The sequence below is a fragment of the Corvus hawaiiensis genome, chromosome 11 (assembly GCF_020740725.1).
Source record: "Corvus hawaiiensis isolate bCorHaw1 chromosome 11, bCorHaw1.pri.cur, whole genome shotgun sequence".
Taxonomy (NCBI): Eukaryota; Metazoa; Chordata; class Aves; order Passeriformes; family Corvidae; genus Corvus; species Corvus hawaiiensis.
In genome coordinates, this window is record NC_063223.1 from 7,429,358 (window position 1) to 7,453,359 (window position 24,002).

Here is a 24,002-nt window from a genome sequence, read left to right on the forward strand (position 1 = left end):
CTCTGTAGTGCTGCAGATGGATGAAAAGGTGCTTAAAGACAAACCAGCCCATGAAGCCAACCCCAGCTCTGCAGAAGGTTAACCAAAAGCTGTAACAAATCTTCCTTTTGCTATTAGAGTTGAAGAGATACTGTTCTGAAAGCATCAAACCTACTCCCAGTCCATCTCTTAATTAGGCAGCACAAAGCAATGCAAAATTTGAATTCCAGCAGGTCATCTCCTACCTTGCCAAGCTACATTACTTGGCAGAGAAGTGATGCAATGAGAAGTCATTACTGAAGAAAATGAAATCCCATTTATTCACATGGCCTTGAGCATACTATGTTATGCAATTTGGAGATTCCTATGCAATGTGACATAGATTAGTACATATTTCTCTTTCTAAATGGACATCTTGAAAACAAATACAAAATCCAAGCTCATTAACACCTCTGGCTTCTTTTTAAACCAGTCATTCTGAATTACCATCCTCAGATATACAAGTATTATTCTCCTTCTCACACTGTGAGATATGGGTGAAAGGGCAAGTCACACAACATAATTAAAAGCACAAAACACTGGCAAATTCAACAGGCTTAGAGTGGGATTTTTTGATGCAAAGTACCAAAACAAACAAACAAAAACAACAACAAAACCAGCTGCTAGATTTGGTCTTGTTTGTGAAGTAACATTGAAAAAGATCACTTTTAAACAAAGCTGCCTTGCAGAGCAACGTTTCTGAAAGTGTAAAAATCCCCTTTTTGTCTATCTCATTCTTTAAGGTCACTAAATCCAGACCATCTGGATAATGAAGTTAGCAACTTAGTTCCCTATTTATCTATTAAAACTTCTGTACAGCTCATATGGAAAATTTGTCTGCAGCTAAAAAACAACTGAAGTGTAAAAAGCAGCTGCAGGGAAATGATGTCACTGCAGGCAGAGCTGGCTGTCAGCACACTGGCACCAGGAAGATCCTGAGTTATTGTTAATCTCAGCTTTTGAGCCAAATATCCTATCTGGAAAAACAAAACAAAAAAAAACAAAAAAAAAAAAAAACACCCAAAACAATCCCCCAAAACCACGAAGAAAATTATATGGATCTTTCAGCCAAGTCCTACTCTCACTGAAGCTTCGGTGGTAATTTTCAGGAAGATCATGACTTCAAACCTGACATTTCGTACTATATCTTTCTTGTACAGAACTGGTCCACTGTTATGAGTAAGGATAAAAAGGTGAATCTTTCACTGCTCTCCTCCACCAAAAACATAAGCAGCAAAACTCTGCAAAGCAGTCTCTCTCCTCTCACAGGCACAGAGCAAGAGGACTTGTTTTTGCTAACTTTGACTGTTACTTATGTAAATGTGGGTGACGAGAAGACAGACAATTTTGGTCCAGCAGGTTGCTCATATTTCCACACCTATCACCTTCAAAATGCAATTCCATTGCCAAAAGGTACCTGTTGCCAGTTGTAAAATTTTTATTTTACAAGCTTCTTAAGGACACATTCTCTTAATTTTTTATTCTACAGGGTAATGCACTCTTATTTGGGCTAAAGATGAGTGTAGGAGAGGTGTCCTACCTCCTTCCAGGAGATCCTTCTCCATCCATCAGAGGGAAACAGGGGACAAACACCCCTTTTGGAATCCTAAAGGACGAGGGTTCAGGTTCAAGTCCTTCGGGTGAAGTTCCCTAGCAATGCTCCAGCAGGTTACAGCTTTGCACACAGACCCTGTGACAAGCCAGGTCCCAGGAAGCCCATTTGCAATAACTGAGCATCACCTTTTGGCTGCAGAGATTTCAGAAGTTTGTCCCTCAGAAAACAAGGGCTACCTTCGCTCCTCTCCCATAGAAAGAGGCATTTGCAAAATGAACAACAAAGACAACAGCTAATGCTTCTTCAAGATGTTACACTCGTTCCTTATCAGTAAAACATCATCAAAACATAAATGCTTTCCTACAAGTTTTCACAGAGGTTTAAAAAATACCCTAAAATTCATGTTGTAACACGTTAGGATGAAAGGATGTAGAAAATGTAATATATGCTTATATAGCTAGGTGTATTACAAAAAAACTCTAATTCATAGCACCTACACATCTGCTGGATCTGAATTATAACTACAGTCATAACATGGAAACAAGCTTAAGAAATTGTTATATACAAACATTGTGAGTAATACACAAACATTAGACAAAACAGTTCTTTCCAGACAATTTCAGACTCCTTACTATAGACACATGCTCACATCCTCAAAGAATATTATACTTAATTTTCAATGGAAAAGAGTGTGTGTATGGAGAGAGAGAGAATTCAAAATTCAACTGCTGCCTTTTTGCTTCTAGATCACATACTGGACTATGACTCTACTGTCCCAAATCAGTGTTAGTTTTAGCGCTGACAACACAACACAACACCATAATGCAGATTCAATAAATAAAATTACCCTGTGTTTTCCCCATAGACCTGTCACACAGACCACCTCGAAATCTTGAGCTGGCAAGTCTATTTTAAAATTGAATCTTTGACTGCATATCATTGGCATACAACAGCAGCAAGCAAAACATGAGCAGTTTGTCACCAAGCTCAACTAACTTATGTGGTAAGAATATGCTTGCTGACTAAACAACAAACTGTAATAAAAAGATCCAGCAATAATGCAGAACAAACTCTTCAAAACTGGTGAAAATCATATTTTCATGAAATATGTCAGCAAACTTCTCCAAAACATTTGACATTGTTTTACTCACACATTTCACGTTGCTTCAGCCTACTTGAATTTAAGCAGTGCGTGAAATTATCTCTTTTCTTATAGCTGTTCACGTTTTCCCCCAAGTAATTAGCAAGCTACATCCCCTTTGACAGAGGGACACTAACAAGCTCCTACAGTTTCCAGTGGGACAAGGAATCCAAAGCTACTAATAGCAAACAAGTCATTTAAACAAAAAAAGGATTACAAAGACTCGTTGCAAGTAGCTGGAAACTCACCCATATTTCAGATTAAGGCTTTCTGAGGAGCTCTTTTGTAAAGAGTTTTGACTCCATCTTACAAAACCATTTCATTGTTTTCCTTTAAAAACCAAAACACCGATTTGTTATCTACTAATAATTTCTTCATATTTAAAGTAATTAAGTGCTAGAAAGATGGGGAAGCATTTTCCAAAGAGAAAATGACGGAAACCTTAGTTCTGTTACAAAACCGCCCTCCGGAGATCTCAAAGTTGAAAGGAAACAAAAGTTACACAAACTTTTCAAAAAGTTCTTCCATTCTTCACTCCCAGGCCACCAAAACAAGCTGCAAACCAAGCCAGAGTGCAGCTTATTTGCAAAACTCCGTTCCCAAAAATGCCTAGAACCACATCCCTGTTAAATAGAGCGGGTTTTGAGGAGCTCCTGAGCGGAAAGGTGCGTACCTTGAGGACCTCCATGGGCACCTGGGTGGCGGGGGGCAGGCTGGTGGGGACGCTGACGTTGATAGCAGGTGTCTGGCTCACGGGCACTCGCTGCTGCATGAACTGGGCTGCCTGCTGCTTCTGCTGCTGCTCCCGACGCTCCTGCTCCTGCATCTGCTCACGCATGAGCTGCTGTCGGAGCAGGATTCGTGAGGTCATGCTGGAGGAGCTTAAGGGAGGCTTGGAAGCGCCAGGATGCTCGGAATTGCTGTGGGAAGACCAGAGAAAGACAGCTCAGCTTCCACAAAGCGGGGTGGAGGCTCCAGCGGCACCGCGAGAGGGGAATCCGGAGCCGACCTACTTCAGGTACTTAGTGGCCACATTAGGCTGCCTTAACTTGACTGCAGCCAAACCATTCCCAAACACCAACATCCAGCTGTAAAGAGCCATTTGCTCTTTCAAATCTTACAGCAACCACCCACGAGAAAAACAAATGCTTTTACAGATAGTAGTAGGCACAAATATTCCTTTTTTTAAAAAAGAAAAATAATAAAGATCTGTAGCAAGTCTAATGATTGGTATGGATAACACTCCAATCCAATGATCTAGCTCAAAGTAAAGTAAATCTACCTCTCCCATGGAAACAAAACACAACATAGTTCACTTATTTCCTGCAAAATCCTACCTTAGGGTTGGACTTGCTGGCAGTGACTTTTCAGAGTTAGAGAACAGACCTCCACAAAAAACCCAGCTCCCACCCAGGCCTACCAGCATCTTCTGAGCACCATCAGATACAAAACCAGGCAAAATAAACAACAGTAACAGCTTTATTCCAGTCATACTTCACAGAGAGCAACAGTCTGGCCCAAGTCAGCACATAGCACAGCTTCACCACCTAAGAGATACTTCCAAGACACTGGCAAGCAGAGCATGGGACTTTGCTATGGACTGCAAGGACACTTTCTGGAGCAACTCATCATTTTCTTAGCCTGCAGAACCAAAATCCATGGGCTATGCCTTGGGAAGCCAGCAGTAACCCTCCTGGCTGTAGGAGGAGGCTGCTCTTGAAACCCCCACCTCTGGCTCCAGTGCTGTTACCTGTGGGATGCTGGCAGGAGACAGGAGTCTGGGAGCCAGCATCCCTTCCAGGTCTTGCTCGGAAGCTGCGGGCACCGAGTGCTGCTTGTGATCGGACAACCAGAGCCAGCACTGCTGGAAGTTTTCTGTCTTTGTTTAGGACTGATGTTGAACACAGTTCAGGGCAGAAACAAAAAAAAGGAGAACCCACACTTACTGCCCCAAGAGATCAAACTGCTCTTCCAGAGCACACATTTTGGGGGCAGGGAGGCAGGGGACCATCTTGCTATTTAAGACCTGTCATGTTGAAACATTCACAGAGACACTGATCCTTTTGATAAAACAAGAGAAAACCTTTGTGGTGAAACTAATGCAGCTGCGGAATAATCGTACTAATTAGCTGCTCAAGACAAGTCATTGACTGTGATACTTGTAAAAAACACTCCCTTTTCAATTAAGGGTGAAGCATTCTCACATCTAAATCCAGCAGCTTGTTTTCTGGCTGCACATCTGAACCACTCTCACATTCCCAAACCGAAGAGATGCTTTATTTCCATGACCAGGATAGTTATAGATCAGTGGTCTCTCCATTGTTTTGATTACACATTCCTACCAGGAATGTTTGAACATGCACCCCCAAAATGTTTACTTACTTATTTATGAACTATATACATGTATTACTGAAGTGCTCATGTTTTCTTTCTGCCCACCAATAATAACACTGTGCATCCCACCTCAGAGACCACTGCAATACATGAGAAAACAAAAGGCACCCAAATGCTGCTTTCAAGGAAGGATTCATTCTCCTCCTGTTGGAAAAAGGCCAATTTTGTACCACACTTGTCAGCATTCTCCTTTGTGTGCTACTGGCAATTTTTAGATACCTAATGCTGCAAAATTGGTAACCCAGCAGTTCCTCCTACCTTCTTTCATTTTGAACTGTTTCTCCACCTACCAAAGCCAAGTGTGATGGAAACCATCTCAGAAGAACCTTCCCATATAAAAAAATGGTTGAGGGAAGAGAGCAAGCAGGAAGGACAAATTATTTCCACAGCATTTCAAACAGCTCCTGTCAGGAACCTCATCTTGCCCACGCAATTATTTTACCTACTCGCACCAAGTGTCCTTCCAGCTTCCTGCAGGTGATTCAGGGCTCTACTGTTAATCAAAAATTGCAAACAAAGCTTCAAGTATTGTGTCTTTTAATGAGACAACAGTCCTAGAAAATGCTGTTCTTCCAAATTCTTCCCCAAAGAGCAAAGATGCTCCCAGGCTTCATTTCTTCTGCAATTCTGCTCAGTATTTTACATGGCAAATAGGCAGATGAGCCCTGAATGCAGGCAGTGCGGACAGCCACGTGCTGCCAGACTGCAGCTACTGCCACAGAATCATGGAATTGTTTAGGTTGGAAGACATCTCCAGGATCATCAGGCCCAACCATTAACCCAGCACTGCCAAGCCTACCACTAAACCACGTCCCCAAGTGCCACATCCACGTCTTTTAAATACCTCCAGAGATGGTGACTCAACCATCTCCCTGACAGGCTGTTCCAGTGCTTGACAACTCTTTCAGTGAAGAAATTCTTCCTAATGTTCAATCTAAACTTCCTCTGGCACAACTTGAGGCCATCTCCTCTTATCCTATCCATTATAAACTGGGAAAGGCAGATGGGCACCCAACCATCACACCATCAGTGCAGGTGAGTTAAAATAATGCTTATGCTGGGATAAAAGCAGCTGCACAACACCTGCCTACCTAACCAGATGCTTCTGTCACAAGCACTGGGAAGGAACACGGACAGACTTCCCGTTATTTATTCCCAGAGGGCTGTAAAGCTCCTCCTGTGTGCACAACAGTCTCCCCACACCAGCATTCCTTCCACTCGCCATGAGCAGCACTGATCAAACATGGAAAACTCTGAAACTTTGGTATCTCATCCTCTAAGTCTGCCCATGCACCACACAGCTCATCCCCTCATCCAGCTTCCCTTCTCCACCATGTCTGCTCATCTCCCCAAGCACAGAATAGAAGGAACAGAAGATGGTTTGGGTTTCACGACCATAGACCTCCACAGAGCAAACAGGAGGTCTGCCAGAAACTCACTTTTGCAACCTAAGAAGCAATTAAAAACTTGTTATTTCAAAAGCTTCATCCAGACAGTTTTGAAAACGGTTATTTTTAAAGCTTCTTGACCTTTATGCGCTGGTGCACAGACAGATCTCCCATGACCAAGCTCGGTGCCATGTACCACAGAACAACCCAGCAGGGGACACGTGGATCCAAAACTCCCCTACACGAACTGATTCACCCCCAGATTACGTGGAGCCAGGAGCAGAGCCCACACACAGCTAATACAGATGCAATTCAGATACTTCCTGCAAACAGTTTATGGAAACCATCTAATTGCAATAAATGAACCCGACTCATCCTTTTAATTGACACATGATTAAACCAGTTATCCATTAGCACTCTAATAAGCACAGCGTAATACAGACTGGGAGTTATTAGTTATGTGTCATGTGCTGATCCAATTAATCACGAAGTGATAACGCTTTATTAAATAAGTTTAAATTACATATCCTTTGCACAGATGCCTGGGAAATGTTAGTTACTGCATACATGAGTTATTATGCAGGTGGCCATTGCATAATAAAAGGCAACTGATCACATTAAAATCAAGTTTGATTTTGATGCCATCAACCCACAGAGACCATAATCTTCCCAGATGTTTACTGATTATTTTATCTCTCTCCTTAGGCAAAAAGACAAACTCGTCTTTTGTTGGACAGTTTTGTTTTCAGATTCTATAAATTGATCAAACAAATGCTCTGGGTCAGATGCATTAGTTATGAGTTATCTGATGCACAAGCATTATTTTGCACTACCTATGCATTGAATAAGAAACTTCCCTGGAGACTTTGAACTGGAAAAAAAACTAACTTTGCTTTTTAGCTACTTTAGAAACTTTTACTATTTTTGAATTTTTTTTAAGAAAAAAATGTCTCCAATGTAATGTTTCTTAGACAAATTGGACAAAGAGCCTTCAAAGCCACTTGTTCTGGGCAGGATGCTCTAAATTGAGAAATGGCACATAAGACGGAAGCTGCTGCTCTCCTCCCTCCATTCATGCCAACTGTTTGTTAATGGGTTAGTCCACGGAGAAATCAGCCAAGAAAAGCAGATTTAGCACCTCAAGAAATCCACTGAGCTGCACCAGATCTCAGAGGTAAGAAATAACACCGGATTTAAATGCTTTTGTTTATGTCTTACCCTTATCCCAGTCATAATTAGTCATAGAGAAAATAAAGGCATCCACATTTGAGTTGTAATGTTGGCAATCTCTCATCTCCTTGCTTTAAAGATTAAGATTGTTCTATGCTAATGGTGGCTACTTAAATACTTGACCTCCAGGAAGACATTTTCAGAGACCACCACACAGCTCCCAACACCCCTCGTAGAAAATCACTAGAGTTTCTTCAAAATTAAAGTTGATTTGTACAAATTCTGTTTTCCATCTCTCTACCAAGCAGTAAAACCTCACGAAACTTTTTGTTCCCTGTATTGTATATGTGGCTGAAGCAACAACACCTGTACGAGCTTCTAACCTGCCAGCCAGCAATGCTGTTTGCCTCAGAAAGGGGTGACAGAAAAGCGAAGAATAGCAAAAGAAAAAAAATAAATGCAAGGAGAAGCCAGATTACACACACCACCACCCCCACCCCCCAAAAAAAGTCTAATACGAAACGCAAAAAGTCCACAAACAACAAAAAAACCCCCACACAGTCTCTTTTCCCCCATCTTCAGCCAAGGTAAAGGATTCCAACTACTACAGCATTTTCCCTGGAGCACTTTGTACTTCATTCCTAACATTTAATAATTGACTGTGGGTTACAGCGACGCTCCGCTCACCGCGCCAACTGCCTGGTGCTGCTTGAAGTATCAATGCACAAAAAACAAGCCCAAGATCTGGCACCCTCCTATGCCCTGACTTGCCAAGGACAGAGCAGTTACAAAAACGGTGTGGAGACCTTTATCAGCCTTTATAATAAAGCCAGGACTATGTTTCAGGCTCCTACATGAAAGGTTTCCGGACTTGAAGGTTACATGTTTAAAGAGACAGGCTGCCTGCCCCTGCTCCATCATCGAGTTAAATGTTTTCTGTGCCTCCTGTGCTTTTGTATCCTGACCTGCACTGTCCTACACCATGGGCTGCACCCACAGAACAGCCCACAGCCCAAAAGGCACCCAGCCATCTGCCGGATTGCATTGAGTGCACCTGGTTGGGTAAGGAAGGAAAAACCCTGCAACATCCACCATGCACACCAACTACAGCAAGGAGCTAAGGGTTGAATTTCAAATCAAATTAATTCGGTGGACCAACCTGCTTGGAAAAAAAACCCAAAAAACAAAAAAACCACACATGCACACACAAAAACCCTCTCCAACAAAACCCAACCTCACAAACAAAAATATTCAATCCTCAGCTAAGAATTTTTTTAAGTTGTTGTACACCATGTAGTAGTTTTCCATTTTTCTTCCTGTCTTTAAAACACACCTTCACAAGTGGCTGAACATAATGCTTTCTGAACTTAATGAAAACCTCTCTCATGACCCAGGAGCACTCAGTAAATAATTATTAAGCTCCGGAGGCGGCTTTTGCATGAGTGTTGACTTAATAAAATGCCGTAAGTTGATCTGCTTGAATGCCCATTTAGTTGGGGACACAGCTTGCAGTATAGCCTGGAAAGCTTGATCTTGACCAGATTAAGGAACAAGGTAAAATTAAGAGGTTCAATCCAGAAACAACAAAGGTCACATTTTACAATCCTTTACTACCACTGCTGATAGAAGGGAGATGAATAATTGCAAACCTAAAGTATCCTCAAAGACTTCCATATTATAATAGTGACAGTGCACCAAGTCTTTTTACACCGAAACTGAATCTGTTAGCCCAGAGCTGTGTTTTTGCCACGAAGTTTCAGAAGAAGAGACATATATATGTATATATATTTAAACACAGTATTATGTGTCTTCCCCTCTTGAAACCCACCATCATTAGCTGAGCTGGTCAGCCCAGCTGCTGGGGCTCTGTAGAGGACAGTGGCCAGTCCCAAGCACGGTATCTTTAATTCCCAGAACACAACCTCCACCACACCAAATCAATCCCGCAATAATCTGCTCACGGTGCCCCGGGAAAGCATCACTCACAGACAGAGGCTGTCAAAGGAGCAGGGCATGAACATCTGAACAGCTTCCATCTTTCCCCCCAATTTTGTGTCCAAGGGCTTTTGCTGAGCACCCCCGGGAGAAAGTCAAGCGGCGTCCGGGCCGGCTGTGTCTCCAGGGGAGGCTCCAGATAAGGACCTGGCAACTCCAATCCCCACGGAGCAGCAAGGCGGGCAGCGGCTCCCGGCACTGCAGACCTGCGCAATCCAGCACCTACCGAGGAGAAAACAACGGGCTTGAGGCAGCACGTTCAGGGGTATCATGAAAGGACTCCAAAACAGCCGAGGAGTTTGGAGTCAGCACCTCGCTACATCCCGTCTCACCTGCATAGGAGCGCCGCACAGCCTCCTGGTGGGCACGGATCCGCAGGATCTGCGATGAATTCCCGGCACAGCCGTGGGCTGAGCAGATCCCAGGGGCTGCACCACCCTCACCACCCCGCGAGGAATGGGAGAAACCGAAGACACGGGCTGGCATTGAAAGCACTTCTGCCATTCATTAATTAAAAGGGGTGTGATCAGGCCATTAACACCATCAGTGGATAAGGGCTGTCTGTTAATAGCACCGTTTTCTCACGATCCTTATCACCAAAAAGATGAAGGGAAAGGGTGGGTGCAAGACAAATTTGTTTTCTGGGATGTAACTTCTTCACATTCAAAGCTCACCCAGGCAAACCTCCACCTAGGAGCCACTGGACACGCATCTCTCAAGAGCTTGAACCGCATCTGTAAAGGTACAGAGTCGATACGACAGTGCACACACCATTTCCTCAGCTCCACCTCTGCTCAAACAGGCTGAAACCTTCACAAAAGCAGCATGCAGGGTACACAAATACCTCAAAAATTGTTCCAAAAAATTGTCCAAAATTGTTCCATGAAGGGCTAAAGGAATTTAAAATATAGCTGACTGTGTTACCCAATACTGGTTTAATGCTTTTTCTCAAACTTTCAAAGTTTCCCTCACAAATTTAGAGAAAATATTACCAAAATATAAAAGAGAAAAAAAATGCATGAAGCAGATTTGTCTTTCACTTAAAAGTCTGACCTTGTTAAAGACTTTTTGAACCATTTTTCAGACACCACATCTATGGGCACTTCCCTCTCTAAAGGGCTCTACACAAATTTGCAAAACAAAAAGCCAGGTTGCTAAAACAACCAAGAGGTGATAAAAGAAAAAGCGAGGAGATAACACTCCACTAGCAATCTCTGTAGTTTTTGTAATGCAAAATTTACCTTTTTTTATCTGGGTCAATAGAGCCGATAACACCGTCGCTGAGAGGGAAGATGACGTATAACCACCACACTTTTTGATACTTTACAACTACATAGTGCCCAGGTCTGGCTTCACAGCACCTTTCTGTCATATCTTGGCTTAGAAATTATCACTTCCACAGCTGGATAGCAAGTTTATCCACAGAGGCAGTTTTCAGCAGAAGACAAGGCTCAACCATATTGTGTCCATAGCTTGTATCCATAATTCACATGACCAGACTCCTTCCCAGCTAAAAAGCCACCATGCTCCTCAAGGCTTACCAGGACCAGCAATTCCCAGCCTAAACCCTTCATCCAAGGTTTTCTGCTTATTGACTCCACTGTTACAGCACTATTCATTGCTTTCCAAAGAGGATGAGGCAGCTGGAAGCCTCATCTCCTGCAGATGACATCCTCGCTCTGGCATGCTGAGCAAACAGGATCTTGAGGAGCAAAAGGGAAAGTTGTTTATGGAAGATTTGCTTTAAATGATTAAGAACCCCAAAGAGTCATGATGAAAACCACGCAGTGAATTCTGTGCTTGGTATGCTGACATTATCAGCATGTAGGACTTGCTCACAACAAGGGAGTACGACGTGCAAGGGAAAAAACAACCCCTAACACATCACTGCAGTAACTTCAACATTAAACCAGTCTTGGACAGATGTTATGCAAACTCTCGCTTCAATCTCTAGCCACAGCACTAGCTGTCCATTATGGGACCTGATCAGATCAGTGTCTTTAGCAACTCTTCTTTCTAACAAATCAACTCTCCAGGCTGCAGAAACCAATGCCTCAGCACACCCATGCTTGAAACGAACTTCAATGTTGAGTCCTTAAGCATTGCTCATAGTTCTACATTTTTGTCTATTTGTGGAAGAGTTTATTGGGGCAAAGAGGATTGTGTGACTGTGCAAGCTGAACAGCTGGGGGTGGGGGTAAAAAACCCCTTATTCAGCAACAAGTTACTCTACCAACCATTTGGATATTTACACTTCAATTACAATTTGCAATTGCAGGACAGATGTGCCAGACTTGCTGCCTTGGGTTTTCACAGCACAGACAGGAAGGTGGGATAATCTCCAGCCATCCATGTAAGAGAGCATTAGCGATGTTTACAAACTCACTAATTGAGGCCAAGCAAAATGGAGGAGTTGCCCAACTGCAAACAACTAAAGACAGGTGGCCTTCAATTCTCTTGCTTAGGCCACTCAATGCCCCCCACAACATCCCTGACAATGAGATAGTCCCAAACCAAGGCTCCTAGAGGAAGCAAACCTCTTCAGTCCATCGGTATCACCAGCAGCATCCCCAGCATCCTCAGGCACATCCAGCAAACAGCCCTTCTGTCATCAGGTACCTCTCCCAAATCCCAAGTTCAGGGATTCCCCAAATTGGTTACAGTTTCTGTGTTCTTACAACCTCGGGGTGTGCACTGTGTGTCAGGATGGCTGGGGCAGGACAGTGCAAATGCCAACAGCTGTAAATCCTATTTTAAATTTGTCACATTTGCAGGAACTGCAATCTTTCACAGAAATATTTAGCCTTGATTTAAAGCCTTCAGCAGTAGGGAACTGCATCTCCAAGGATTGTTATGGTAATTCCTCCTCTTCCCTCATCAAAATAATTCTGCATCTTGTTTCAAACCAGAAACTGCTCAGGAACATTAGAGAGAGGATGAGGAAAATAATTACTTAAACGTAGTATAACTTAAACATGTAAATAAAAGAAATACCAAATGAAAACCATGGTACAGAATGAAGTCTCATTCAAAATAGAAACATGCAAGCAACATTTATACTTCTTGATTTCACAGAGTCAAAATACATACAAAAAGATCCTCCTTAATCTATTTATAGGTCTTTCAACACCTCAAATATGGCCCTGATAATACACAGCCTTAATTTAATTTTGCAATCACCCTTCTGCTCTGCACGTCTTATGTTGCATCTAAAATGCACAAGCACATCTCAAAGACGAGACATCAGGAAAAATCCTCAGAAATAACTTTATGCAACCAAATACAATCTTAAAAATTAACACAACTGCTGGGTTTCTAGAAAATGGGATTTTCTCAAGTAAAACTGTTCAGCACAGCCCATGTTTTGCACGCTTTAGTGACACCTGAGCCATGCTGTCTGTGTCACTTGCTGCAGGAACACCACTTCTTACTTTTCAAAAGATATTACAGCCTTTGGTTTACTTTTGAAAAAAAGCAGCCAACTCAAAACTATTTACAAGCCTTTCTGTTAGACCCTCCTAATCTGTTCTGCGCTGCCAGAAGCACAGCACTTGAATGGCTATTTCTGTTCAAAGCTATATTTGTTGTGGAACTACTGCAGACTCCTGAATCATGTAAACAGAGGCCAGAGCCAAAAAATGTTTCACTGGACTTGAAGTTCACATCTGCCTTAGTTACTAAGACAAAAAAAAATAAAGGCAGGGCTTAGGCTATAACCAATAAATCCTGCAAAGACTAGGGTTAATAATGAATTCCTGCAACAGAGCTTTGTTTAATCTGGTTTACTTAGCATTTGCGACCTTGGCAAAGTACCTGTGTGAGCACCCGCCATTGTTGTGGAGCAGCGTTTCACACCTTCTGTTATTTTAGGCTCCAGCAGGCGACTGTACAGTGCTACATTAGTCAGGCAGGTTCATAAACACGCAGCAAAGTCACCTGGAAATGATGTGCAGTTCCAGACTTGCTGGAGCCCAGGAGCCAACTGTATTGCTGTCCCTAAAAAGCAGTATTGTAGCAGCTCTCAGTCAGGACCTGCAGCTGCACCTTTCGGCAAAACAAATGCTTGGCAAATGTGTTGCTGGAGCAAAGTGACCCTGTCATTTCCTCAGCTTCTTGGCTCAGAAAAGTTAATGCTACAAACCATGCCCTCACCTCAGCTTGCCCATGTGGATGAAAACTTCACCTGAGCACTCACCACCTTCTATTCCTCATGATCCTTCTCCAGCAGGAACAATCTCCAATATTCTCAACATGCTGGAAACAAAAGGCAGCCCAATATTCCCAATAAACTGGAAACCATGAAAACCCCCAGAACAACAACGAAAACCCACACAGATGTTTGATCCAACTTCCCACAGATTACACAGACCTACCACTTCAGGCAGGGACACATTCTGCCCAGTGGTCTTTGGCACTGAGCTGCAGCAGAGGTACTACAGGCAGGAGGACAAGCAGCATGTGTTTGGGTAAGAGTGGGACATCACAGGTGGATCAAGGAGAACAAAAAAAATGTTTCTGTCATAACCCACATAAGAAATCTGGATTTAAGTGTAGTAACCTTTTTTTTTTGGTCATACAAGCATTTGCTGAATTCAGAAGTTTAGTAGCTGCCTGATACTTAGTTGCCAATATATGTCTAATACAATGAAAATATTTTTCCCATCAGAGAGGTTGATACAAAGCCACATTCAGGAACTGTAACTGGCTTTCCACTTACTCAGGGGGAAAAAAAAAATCTTTTTTTTTACAAACTCCAGAACAAACAAGATGATTTTCTATTTTCTTGCTTTTAAAAGCTGACAATGCAAGTACAAATGGATAATACATTTTATCATCTATGTTACTGTAGTTTATTTTTGTACAAATCTTGACCTTCATCTTTAACTAAGATATTCTACCTTAAAAGTGTTATACTTCTGTGTCTCTTCCCTTCATACAGCTACAACCTGGATATGGAATTCCTAATCTTAATAGAAGGATATATATTTAATTTTGCCTTGAATTGACACTACAGACTATTTAAAGTTGCATTAAAGCTGGTATTATCCTGTAAACACTTCCAGAGTACCAAAAATGAACATCAGCTGTCAGGATGCCAGTTACTCAATTAACACTTGCACAGCCAAAGCACTTTGCAATCCTATTCACAAGCTACCAAAAAAAACCTCCCCAAAACAAAAACAGCTAAAAAAGCAACTCCCATGCCTGGGCTAGCGAAAGACAGCTTCTGCAGGATTTCTCATTTGGCCAGCTCCCAGACATCTCCCTTTCCACACTAGATGGAGCTTTGTCCCCTCTTCCCCAGCTGTCTGGCAGTGCCCTGAGCTGGGATAAAAACGGTAAAGAGGCAAAGGGTGAAACAGCAGCAGCGCCACCCCAAACAAACAGCCCGCAGCAGTGACCTCAGGAACAGCGGGACACCAGCGAGGACCTGGGCTCTCACCGTGCCCTGCTGGCTCCCTGATTTTAACACAGCACTGGTTTGCCATTTTCGAGGAATGAAAGATTTCAGCAATTCCAAATCCCTATCCATGCTGAGCTCCTACCAGCGTTTAACACGACTGCAAGGCACTGCCTGAGCTCACACCACAGTAAAACTACACTTCTTTTCCTTCCCTTATAGAGGGACAGCATTTAAGCTTATTCCCAGATTACACACTTGAGTTGCTCACTGGCTTTCCTGTATCCCTCTTCATACTCCCAGTTATTATCTTTCAAAATATGCTCTTCAGTCTCTTCTCTGTTAACCTGAAACATCTGTCCCAAATGCCTCTGCTCAGGCTCCAGCCTTGGATTCACTGACACTTAGGGGAAGCAACTAATGGATAAAATTCCCCTTGATTTGTATCTGCTGGATTTGGTCTGTATTGTTTCAGATCACAGGTCAAGAGAAACAGCTCATCCTTCTGGTGAGCTGCCACAACTCCATTAGGATCTTTCAAAGCACAACAGGATATGGTACATCATCAGTACTTCTCTGATGAATTTAAACTCAATGGGACTGAGAGAAGCCCAGGAGAATGAGTCACTCCCTATGTCACAAGTGGCCTGCACTGCAAATCACAAAAAGCAGCAGCCTCAGGCTGTATCAGACAAGGCAATGCCAGAGAGGATGGAGAAGCACCGGTGTTCAAAGTGCAAAACCTCTGTGTGCCTTGTGGGCAAGGGCTCCTGCTTAGGCAATGTGCTCAAGAACAAGGAGCTAAAATTGAGGGGACAAGGAAAACAAGCCCACATTATAGTGGGAAGCTAAAGAAAAGTTTGGAGGTTGACAGGGGTGAGTGTTGCTGTCTATAAATATAGCAGAAAAACAAACACCCAGGAGAGAACAACCCTGGCACGTCACCAAAGTGATATAAACCAGCTATGAACAAGATTAAATTGGTATCAACAGTCTCATTCTGAGAAGTTCAGACCTGAAACCATTTCCAGCTAGAGGACTGACGAAGGAACAACGTGCTCCTTTGCAAATAAAGACTGGTTGCCTAATCAAAGTAGGTCACTGTGGAATGAAGCAGCCAGTAACAAATTACGGGACACAGAATCACAGAATCAATTAGGTTGGAAAAGACCTTTATGATCCTCAAGTCCAACCTTTGACCAACCACCACCTTATGAACCAAAGCAGAGCACTGAGTGCCATGTCCAGTCATTTCCTGAGCACAGAAGATGCCTGGCAGCCAGAGGCTCCAAAGGGCAGATGCAGAGCAAAGCAACTCTTTGGCAGAGCAGATGGATCTGAAGTAGTACTGGAATATTGCACACAACAGGAGCTCTTGCCTTCACATAGACCATGCTGAGCTAAAGCAGTAAATAATACCTCAAAAATGCAACCCCTCCTTTCTAAATTAAAGATTAGAGGTTCCCCAAAACGAACATAAAATCAAGAAATACCTACTACAAAAAGAGACATCCTAAAGTAGATAGAAGGCATGCAGAGCAGGTTTCATCCTGAGCAGATTTAAGAGGGATACCTTTTGAGGACAAGACAGCAGCTGGAGGGTCCAACAGCCACACATCGCCTGGCCAAGATAGCATCACCCATCATGACTTCCAACACAAGGCTGTAGAGCAGAGCCTCTTGGGGACACACAGCCTGGGCAGTACAGACAGGAGCTGAAACCACATCTCTAAATCCCAGTATCCTCCATCCTCTGTAGCCAACATCCATGTCCTGTTATCCTACCCAGCACTGACAAGCAACACAAGACATAACTGAAGGTGAACCTGCCAGGCTCTTACAACTCCTACTCATATGTTTAGTAGAGAAGAACCTTCAGTTCACTACAGCAACATGAAAATCCAACCCCTTGACACTCTGTAATTGTTCAACATCCTGGACATGCCATCCAAAATTTCCACTGAAGTTCAGGAGCGCAACATAATGAAAACACCCTCACTGACCATGTTATTTACAGCCTGGGAACAAAGAACTCCAGCCTCCAGTGCGCTTTTAATACAGACTAATTTATTCTGAAAAAAGTAATAATTAAGTACACAAAACCAAAGTATGGAACCTGAAAAACACCTTCCTGTCTGGCAGAGCAAGTGCTTTCTAAGGACACTTACAGTAGCTCCTGCTGCTAAAATCGTTTATTAAAAATAACTGGGGGAAAGCAAAGATGATCTTGAAAATACACAGCAATGCTAAGCTGAAAAAGTTACACTGAAAAAACCCCAAAGCAGGTCAAATGCATTAATATATTCTTGTGATTAAGTCCATATCCAAGTAGTTTGAAACTGAAGTCTTCAATATTTGAATGATTATGCACATTTTTAAAAATCTTACAAGTGTTTAGTACTACTAAAAAGCCAGCACATTAAATCTTTATATGGGATTGAGAAATTCCCTGAAACAAGAGGAAAAAAGCCCTAGGCAAAAAACCATAATAATCAATTTTCTCCACCCATCCTACCACATGCCTCTGCAGAACCAGCATCAGGTAAATTGGGGATTGCAGAGTCAGCCAGCATAATGTAGTTCCCAGGCCAAAGGGCTTGTGCTTTCCAACAGGTCCAAGACCTCGGTACTGTGGTGGCCCAGGACAGAAAATGCAGATGAAGCATTAGCAAGTGCCAGGAGGGAGGTACTGACACCAAAACCAGCCTGACAGTTACTGCTTCAGGTAAATTGTACCACTCCTTACTTAAGGGAAACCTCAGGATACTGCCATTAAAAATAAAAAGGTAATAAAAGGCTACTGTGATCCCAGTATATGTAAAAGGTGATTGTTTGAGAGGGTGAAAAGCCCTTTCCACGTCCACATAGAAATAACAGCTGGAGTTGGCAGGGATGGGCTGAATCACTTCAGCCTGGTGAAAAAACAGGTTTTAGGAAGAAAAAAACCCTGATTTATCATTTTCTCATTGCATTATTCAACAGCAGCATCATTTTATCAACTTCTCAAATACTACCCCTCCAAGAGGCAATAGATAAGGCTTTTTCTATAAAGTCTTCCATAATCACTACAGCACACAAAAAAAAAAATTATGTTGGCAGAAAATTGCTAGGTTTTCTACAGCAAAGTCCATCTATAATTTTTCATTTGAGATTAAATGCAATAAAATTCCTTAGAACTAAAAAACCAAATATGCAAATCTAAGGTGGATCCCAACCTGCAGGCATTTTTGTACCAGTTAACATTTCACATGCAAAAAAATGTAAACAATAAAATTGAAGCCAGAATGAAGTTCTTTCCTCACTTCAATTAAAAACATGAATATAACTATTTATCTTAAAATAGTTTGAGCAACCTGGTCTAGTGGAAGGTGTCCCTGCCCATGGCAGGGGAGTTGGAACTGGATAATCTTTTAAGGCCCCTTCCAGTCCAATCCAATCTATTAGTCTATGATTCCCAGTGGTGTTGGGGAGCTATAGATGCATGGGAAGACGACAAGGAAATGAAAACCAAAATGAAGCGCCTACAGAAAACATTTAAAACTGCATTTCCACATGGCAACAAAGAAACGTGCAGCTTGGAAACACCCTTCCATTTCTGTTTAACACAATGGTGGTGGGAATTCCTGCCAAAGTAAACTTCAAAAATTTGTTTGCCATGGAGGAAAACCAAGCAAACTGGAGTTCTGTGTGCAGAATCCTTGTTCAATAAGGTGAAGGTCTCTTTGTTCCCTTTAGTGCCTGGTCATTTCAAACTTTTGTACCTACGTTGTTTTCTGTGCTTGCAAAACCTTCAAAACAATTAAAAGAAATAAAACTGGAAGGTGAAAAATTTTAATAACCCACTCCTAAAAATCAAAAGAGCCTTCCAACATGCCATGTGTAAAAATATCACCAAGTGTGACAACTTTCTTATTGTATCAGTCTACTTCCAAAAGTCTGGCATCTTTGAAAGCAAAGTATTATTTCACACAGTGCAGAGAGAGAAGGTTTGTTTTTTTTTAAGAAAATGTTTGCATAAAATCCAGGAAAAAAAGATGTATTTACAACGTTAATGCAAATTACATAATCTGTCCTCTTAGATGGCAGTTTCTGACCATTAACAACCGTAAATACAGATAAAACCTGTCATTCAATTATCGTGCTAAATGTCACATTTCTGTAAGCAGCACGATAAAGCAGCTCAATCACTCCTCCCTTGCTGATCTGTTATCTGAAAACCACAGACAGTATCATTTCTGACACTAGAAAAATAATTGCAACCTTCTAGGCTGTAGCTCAATTGTCTCAAGAGATCCTCTATGCACTAGCAAGAGTTTTCGTTTCACATCTCTCCTTTCCATTTAGGTCTTCTGAAATTCCATGGGTTTAAGTTTCTATCTTTGGCACACAGACATCTGGGCAAACAGCAATTCCTGAAATTTGTTACTCATTCAAGATATTTCTCGAGGTATTTGTCATAGCAACCTCAGGATGTAAACTCAAATTGCAAATCAGACTTTTAACTGCTGCAGGATTGGGGAGAAAAAGAGGCTGATTGCGATTATTAGACAGCAACTCTCACTGAGCATTTAATTCCAACATTAAATTCAGTCATGTATTCAGCACATCACAATAGAACTCAGGTGGGACATGGTCCCAAACCCAAGGAAATCAATAGGAGTATTTCATTCTGATTTCCCATAGAATCTTTGGGCATGCCACAGCATTTTGAGCCAGAAACCTGCCTGCCCTTGCTGCACCTGAGGAAACTGCCCCTGCAGGCAGCATGGATCCCACCACGCACAGAGTCAGCTCTGCAGTCCACGGCATCTGCCATGGAGCAAACCCTGACCCAGCTGGCTGCACATGAAGGCACATGCAAAAGGTCTTGTGCATGCTTGTTCAGCTGGTTTGAAAAAGAAAAAAGAAGTGAGCAAGAAAATATTGGAGTTTTTGTGGTTCCAAGCCAGGTAATTTCTCCATTTTATTCCTACCTGGACCAGAAGAAGAGAGGGAAAACTAAACCAAAATGATCACATAGCACTGCTTGCTCTCCATCTCTGCCAGCCAGCTGCAGGAGCTGATGTGCAGGCACAACACCGGCTGGCACCAGGAGAAACAACTGCTCTGTGGAGTTCTGCTGCAGCTCAGAGAAGAAAAAGGACCAAGGACTTACCCAGGGGATTCATCCTTTCACGTTTCAATCCAAGGCAAGGCAAGTGCTCCCTGGGACCTGAGCTCCTGATGGCCCCAGAATCAAGACTAGACAGAAAGGTCTTAGTAAGCACTGGCTTCCAGAAACTGCACTTCCACTCCTACCATCCACCTCCTAACCCCGCTGCTGCATTTGTGGCTGCCTTTGTTAGAACACTTCTGCAAATGAAAACAGATGAGTAACTATTGCTGCTTTAGCAAACTCCCAAGCCCATGGTCACTAATAATAGCTTTGTTCCTTTTATTACTAAACAAAACCAAAAAAAAAAAAAAAAAAAAGTTTAAATGCTTGCATAAAATGCACATTGCTGAATGTTTTCTTTCATTGATCCAGGGCTGTTTCCCCATATGAGCTTAGGCCCAGGACTCTCGAACAATTTCTGTGATAGATACAATGTGAAGCAACCTCAGGCTGTTTGAAGGGGCTTCCCTCACAAAAAAAGTTTAAAAATCACATTTGGTGCTCTTTCATTGCGACATTGAGAGTTCAGTTAAAAAAATAAAACTGGACAGAGACACTGTTGCACAAACTGGAAGGCAGAGGCAGGTCTGAGCTCCCTGGCAGGAGACAGCCCGGAGCTGATGGATCCAGGGAGGCAGAGGTGCTCTGCCAGCTCCTGGGCACGGCGCCGGCCCCGACTGCGCCAGCAGCAAACAGGTGGGACAGAGGGAAAGGGCAGCATGTGGGGAAGAGAAAGTGGAGAAGGGCAACAAGAGAGGAAGAAAATGGAGAAGGTATGAAGCCATTGCTGTGAAGAGAATGACCGCAGGAAAGCCTCCCCTTGTGCAAGAAAAAAGAAACAAGAGAAAAGCTACCAGAACTACTTTTTGGTACAAAATTCTGCTTTTCCTCTCTACAATCAAATCAATTACAAGAACTTCTGAAAGCAATAAAAATAACTGGGTCCCAAATCACCCCAAGTCTGCCATGCCGTATTTGATGGAGCCTCCCACTGCACACCCCCTGTGGTCTGGGATCTGCTGTAGCCTCCTGCTCCTCTGATGCTCATGCCCACGGCCAAGAAGAGGCCATGTCTCTCCCCTTCCTTCTTTTGGGTGGTTTCATATCAATCTTGGATTGAACTGCAGCACAACTAAGCCCAGGGCCTCTGTTATCCTGCACAATGGTGCAGGAAAATGACTCAGAGCTGCCGGGCTTTGGCTGCCCATGCTGGAAGGTGAGTAGAATCAAGAACACAAAAAAAAAAAAAAAAGATGCTGAATATTCAAAAGTCAGGCCACAGCATTTTCACATTTTTCACATCCTAAAGCTTCTAGGGGTTTTTAGCTTATTAATTTCTATTACTGGTCTGACTGCTGCTGAATGATCCCAAGCATCGCATGGCAGATGTTTCTTTTCACAGGAAGTAACCAAGCTAAAAGCAGCGAAAGCATCCTCTTGTTCTTGTGTGAGCCCTTTTTTATTTTTTTTTCCTTAGTTTATTTGAACAATAGCACCATGAAACAGCCTACAATAATGACTGTTACAAAATAGGAAGCTGAATTATTAGGCAAGCTCTGTCTGCATAACTCAATCAGCCTAGGGAGGATATGACAGGCACGACCAGGACAAAGGACTGGACTCTGTGACCCCAGGCATCTTTCAGGACTCTGTTTCTGAATTACTAAGAGCTGAAGTTTACTTTTACTCCTTGATTAGAGGCACCATTCCTATAACTGCAGCAGCAAAGCACAGGCATGTCCCAAGGAAGTGGATCACCAAGTGTGCATGCAGAAAGCAAACACTTTAGACAGGCTGGGATGAGAACTTCACCTGAAAATAAGGTTCAAAATGGAAATTCAAAGTTTAGTATTTAACCTTTTGAGCATTCTAGGGGGACAGGTAAATCATAAGGTAGTCTTTAAGCAAATACCCATCAACAGTTTTTGCAAACTAACAAAAAAATAACGGGTAAAAGATGTCTCTAAGCAGCTGCAAGGTTCAACAGCACAGAAGTTCTACAATCCTGCCAAGAGCATCATCAGGACCAGCTCTGGAGGGATATATTTTGGACCAGACGACCAGTAACCAAAGGCAGCCACCCACCATCCTGTCATTACAACAACCCTACTGAAACTATGAAGAGCAGGTCTAAGTGCTTGGCTGAGCAACACTTTGGAGCCAACAGCAACACCAGTGACTGAGCAAGAGCAATACAGGAACCTGCAAGTGAATCATTAACGAGCAATGATTTCTCCATTACTCACTGTGGATATAGAGTTACTGCGGGTAAGATTTGTTTCTAAAAAAAGGGAACAGCCACCAACATGAGCACCAACACATTCATCAAAGCCCAGAACAATGCGGGAAGAAAAGAGGAAGGCACAGCTATGGGTCAGGCTTTGTCCAAAAGAGCTGCTCATCGAGGAAGGCTCTGTGGAGCAGAGCAGACGTGCTGGGAGCAGCATCTCACACCATCCCCTGCCACGGGGGTCACACTCGGGGGCTCGGGTCAATTGGGCGTTGATTTTGCATCACACCAAGAAATTATTAACTCATTCTACAAAAGCCATACAACTGTCAAGCTGCTGATAGAGATCAATAACCAACTACTAAAACATCAACAGTTTGACCTCTAGGCAAGTGTTTCCATACTTCGTCACCTATGTTCTACAGTAAATGCTCCCAGTACATTTTCCCCAAGCATTTGCAGTCTGTGCTACTGAGAATAAGCAACAGGAGAACTGAGCTGACATTCTCAGCCAGTCTTTAGGCAAGATTAGCAAGCAATTAAAGCTGTTGTATGAGGAATTTTAAGTGCTCTACAACTTCATGCCAAACAAGAGCTAGTCAAGCACTGGAATTTATTTTTTGCAATTCTGTTCTACACAGAAACAGAGACAAATTTAAAGAAAAGATTTTTTGAAGCAAGGATTCAACCAATTACCAAAACATCTATTATAGTTTAAATACTAATATATGCTGAAAGAAAATCTGCATCAAAAAGGGACGTGCAAAGCATTATGATTGCTTCCTACCAGAACATTTCAATTTCAACTGAACTCGGGGGGGGGGTGGGGGGGCCTTAATCACTTTTTGTTCTTTTGTTGGTAAAACATAATTAATGGTAATGCTAATTGCACCCTAGCCACTTTGGGTGCAGCACATCCTGGGAACACTTTTGAAGGCCAGAACTGAATCTCAGCCCCAAAAGCAAATGAGAGCTTTGCCATCCCTTACATACAACCAGATCTCCCAGGACAGGGAGCAGAGCATACAGCTTTTGTCCCAAGAGCAGATCATTTAGTCCCAGCTAAAAAGTGTTTGTTAAGTTGCCAGGAAGACAAGACAGAGCAACAGAGAAAGCCACACATTTCATCAGGATAAGAGTTACAAGATGTTCAAGAGGAAAAGCTTGGTTTTAAGTACAACAGAAAATAAGGCAGATTTGGGGAACTGTCACCCCCAGCAACAATTGCACAGCTCGCATGGGTCTGACAATAAGGACTGAAAATAATGATTTTCATAAACACGCTAACTAGAGCAGAAAAAAATGTTACAATGAACAAAGCAAGTAAGCAAAGTTAAATAAGGTAAGTGAAGCCTGAGGTACAGTTTCAGACTGATCTGTTCACATAAAGAATGCTCTAGTTGAAGATTAGGGGTGAGAAATAAGAAGTCATTAACTCTTCTTCAAGGTTCATGATTCAAATCTGACAAAACACACACTTCAGTGTTTCCAAGCTTAAAGAAAATTCCAGCAGGGTCACAGAAGAAGCTATTTTTAGCTGGCTTAATCTCTGTGC

At 42.5% G+C, this 24,002-nt stretch overlaps 1 protein-coding gene across 9 annotated transcripts in view; it reads right to left on the minus strand.

Moving 5' to 3' along the window:
• Positions 1-24,002, minus strand: part of MITF (melanocyte inducing transcription factor) — a 101,478-nt gene that overhangs the window by 42,255 nt on the left and 35,221 nt on the right. For 7 of the 9 annotated variants that reach the window (XM_048315372.1, XM_048315364.1, XM_048315361.1 and 4 more), the window contains exon 2: positions 3,388-3,634. In XM_048315372.1, coding sequence (XP_048171329.1) covers positions 3,388-3,634 — 247 coding nt within the window. Of the gene's footprint in view, positions 1-3,387; positions 3,635-9,652; positions 9,839-24,002 lie in introns of those variants that run through there. The other 2 variants (XM_048315362.1, XM_048315373.1) reach the window with 2 other exon arrangements.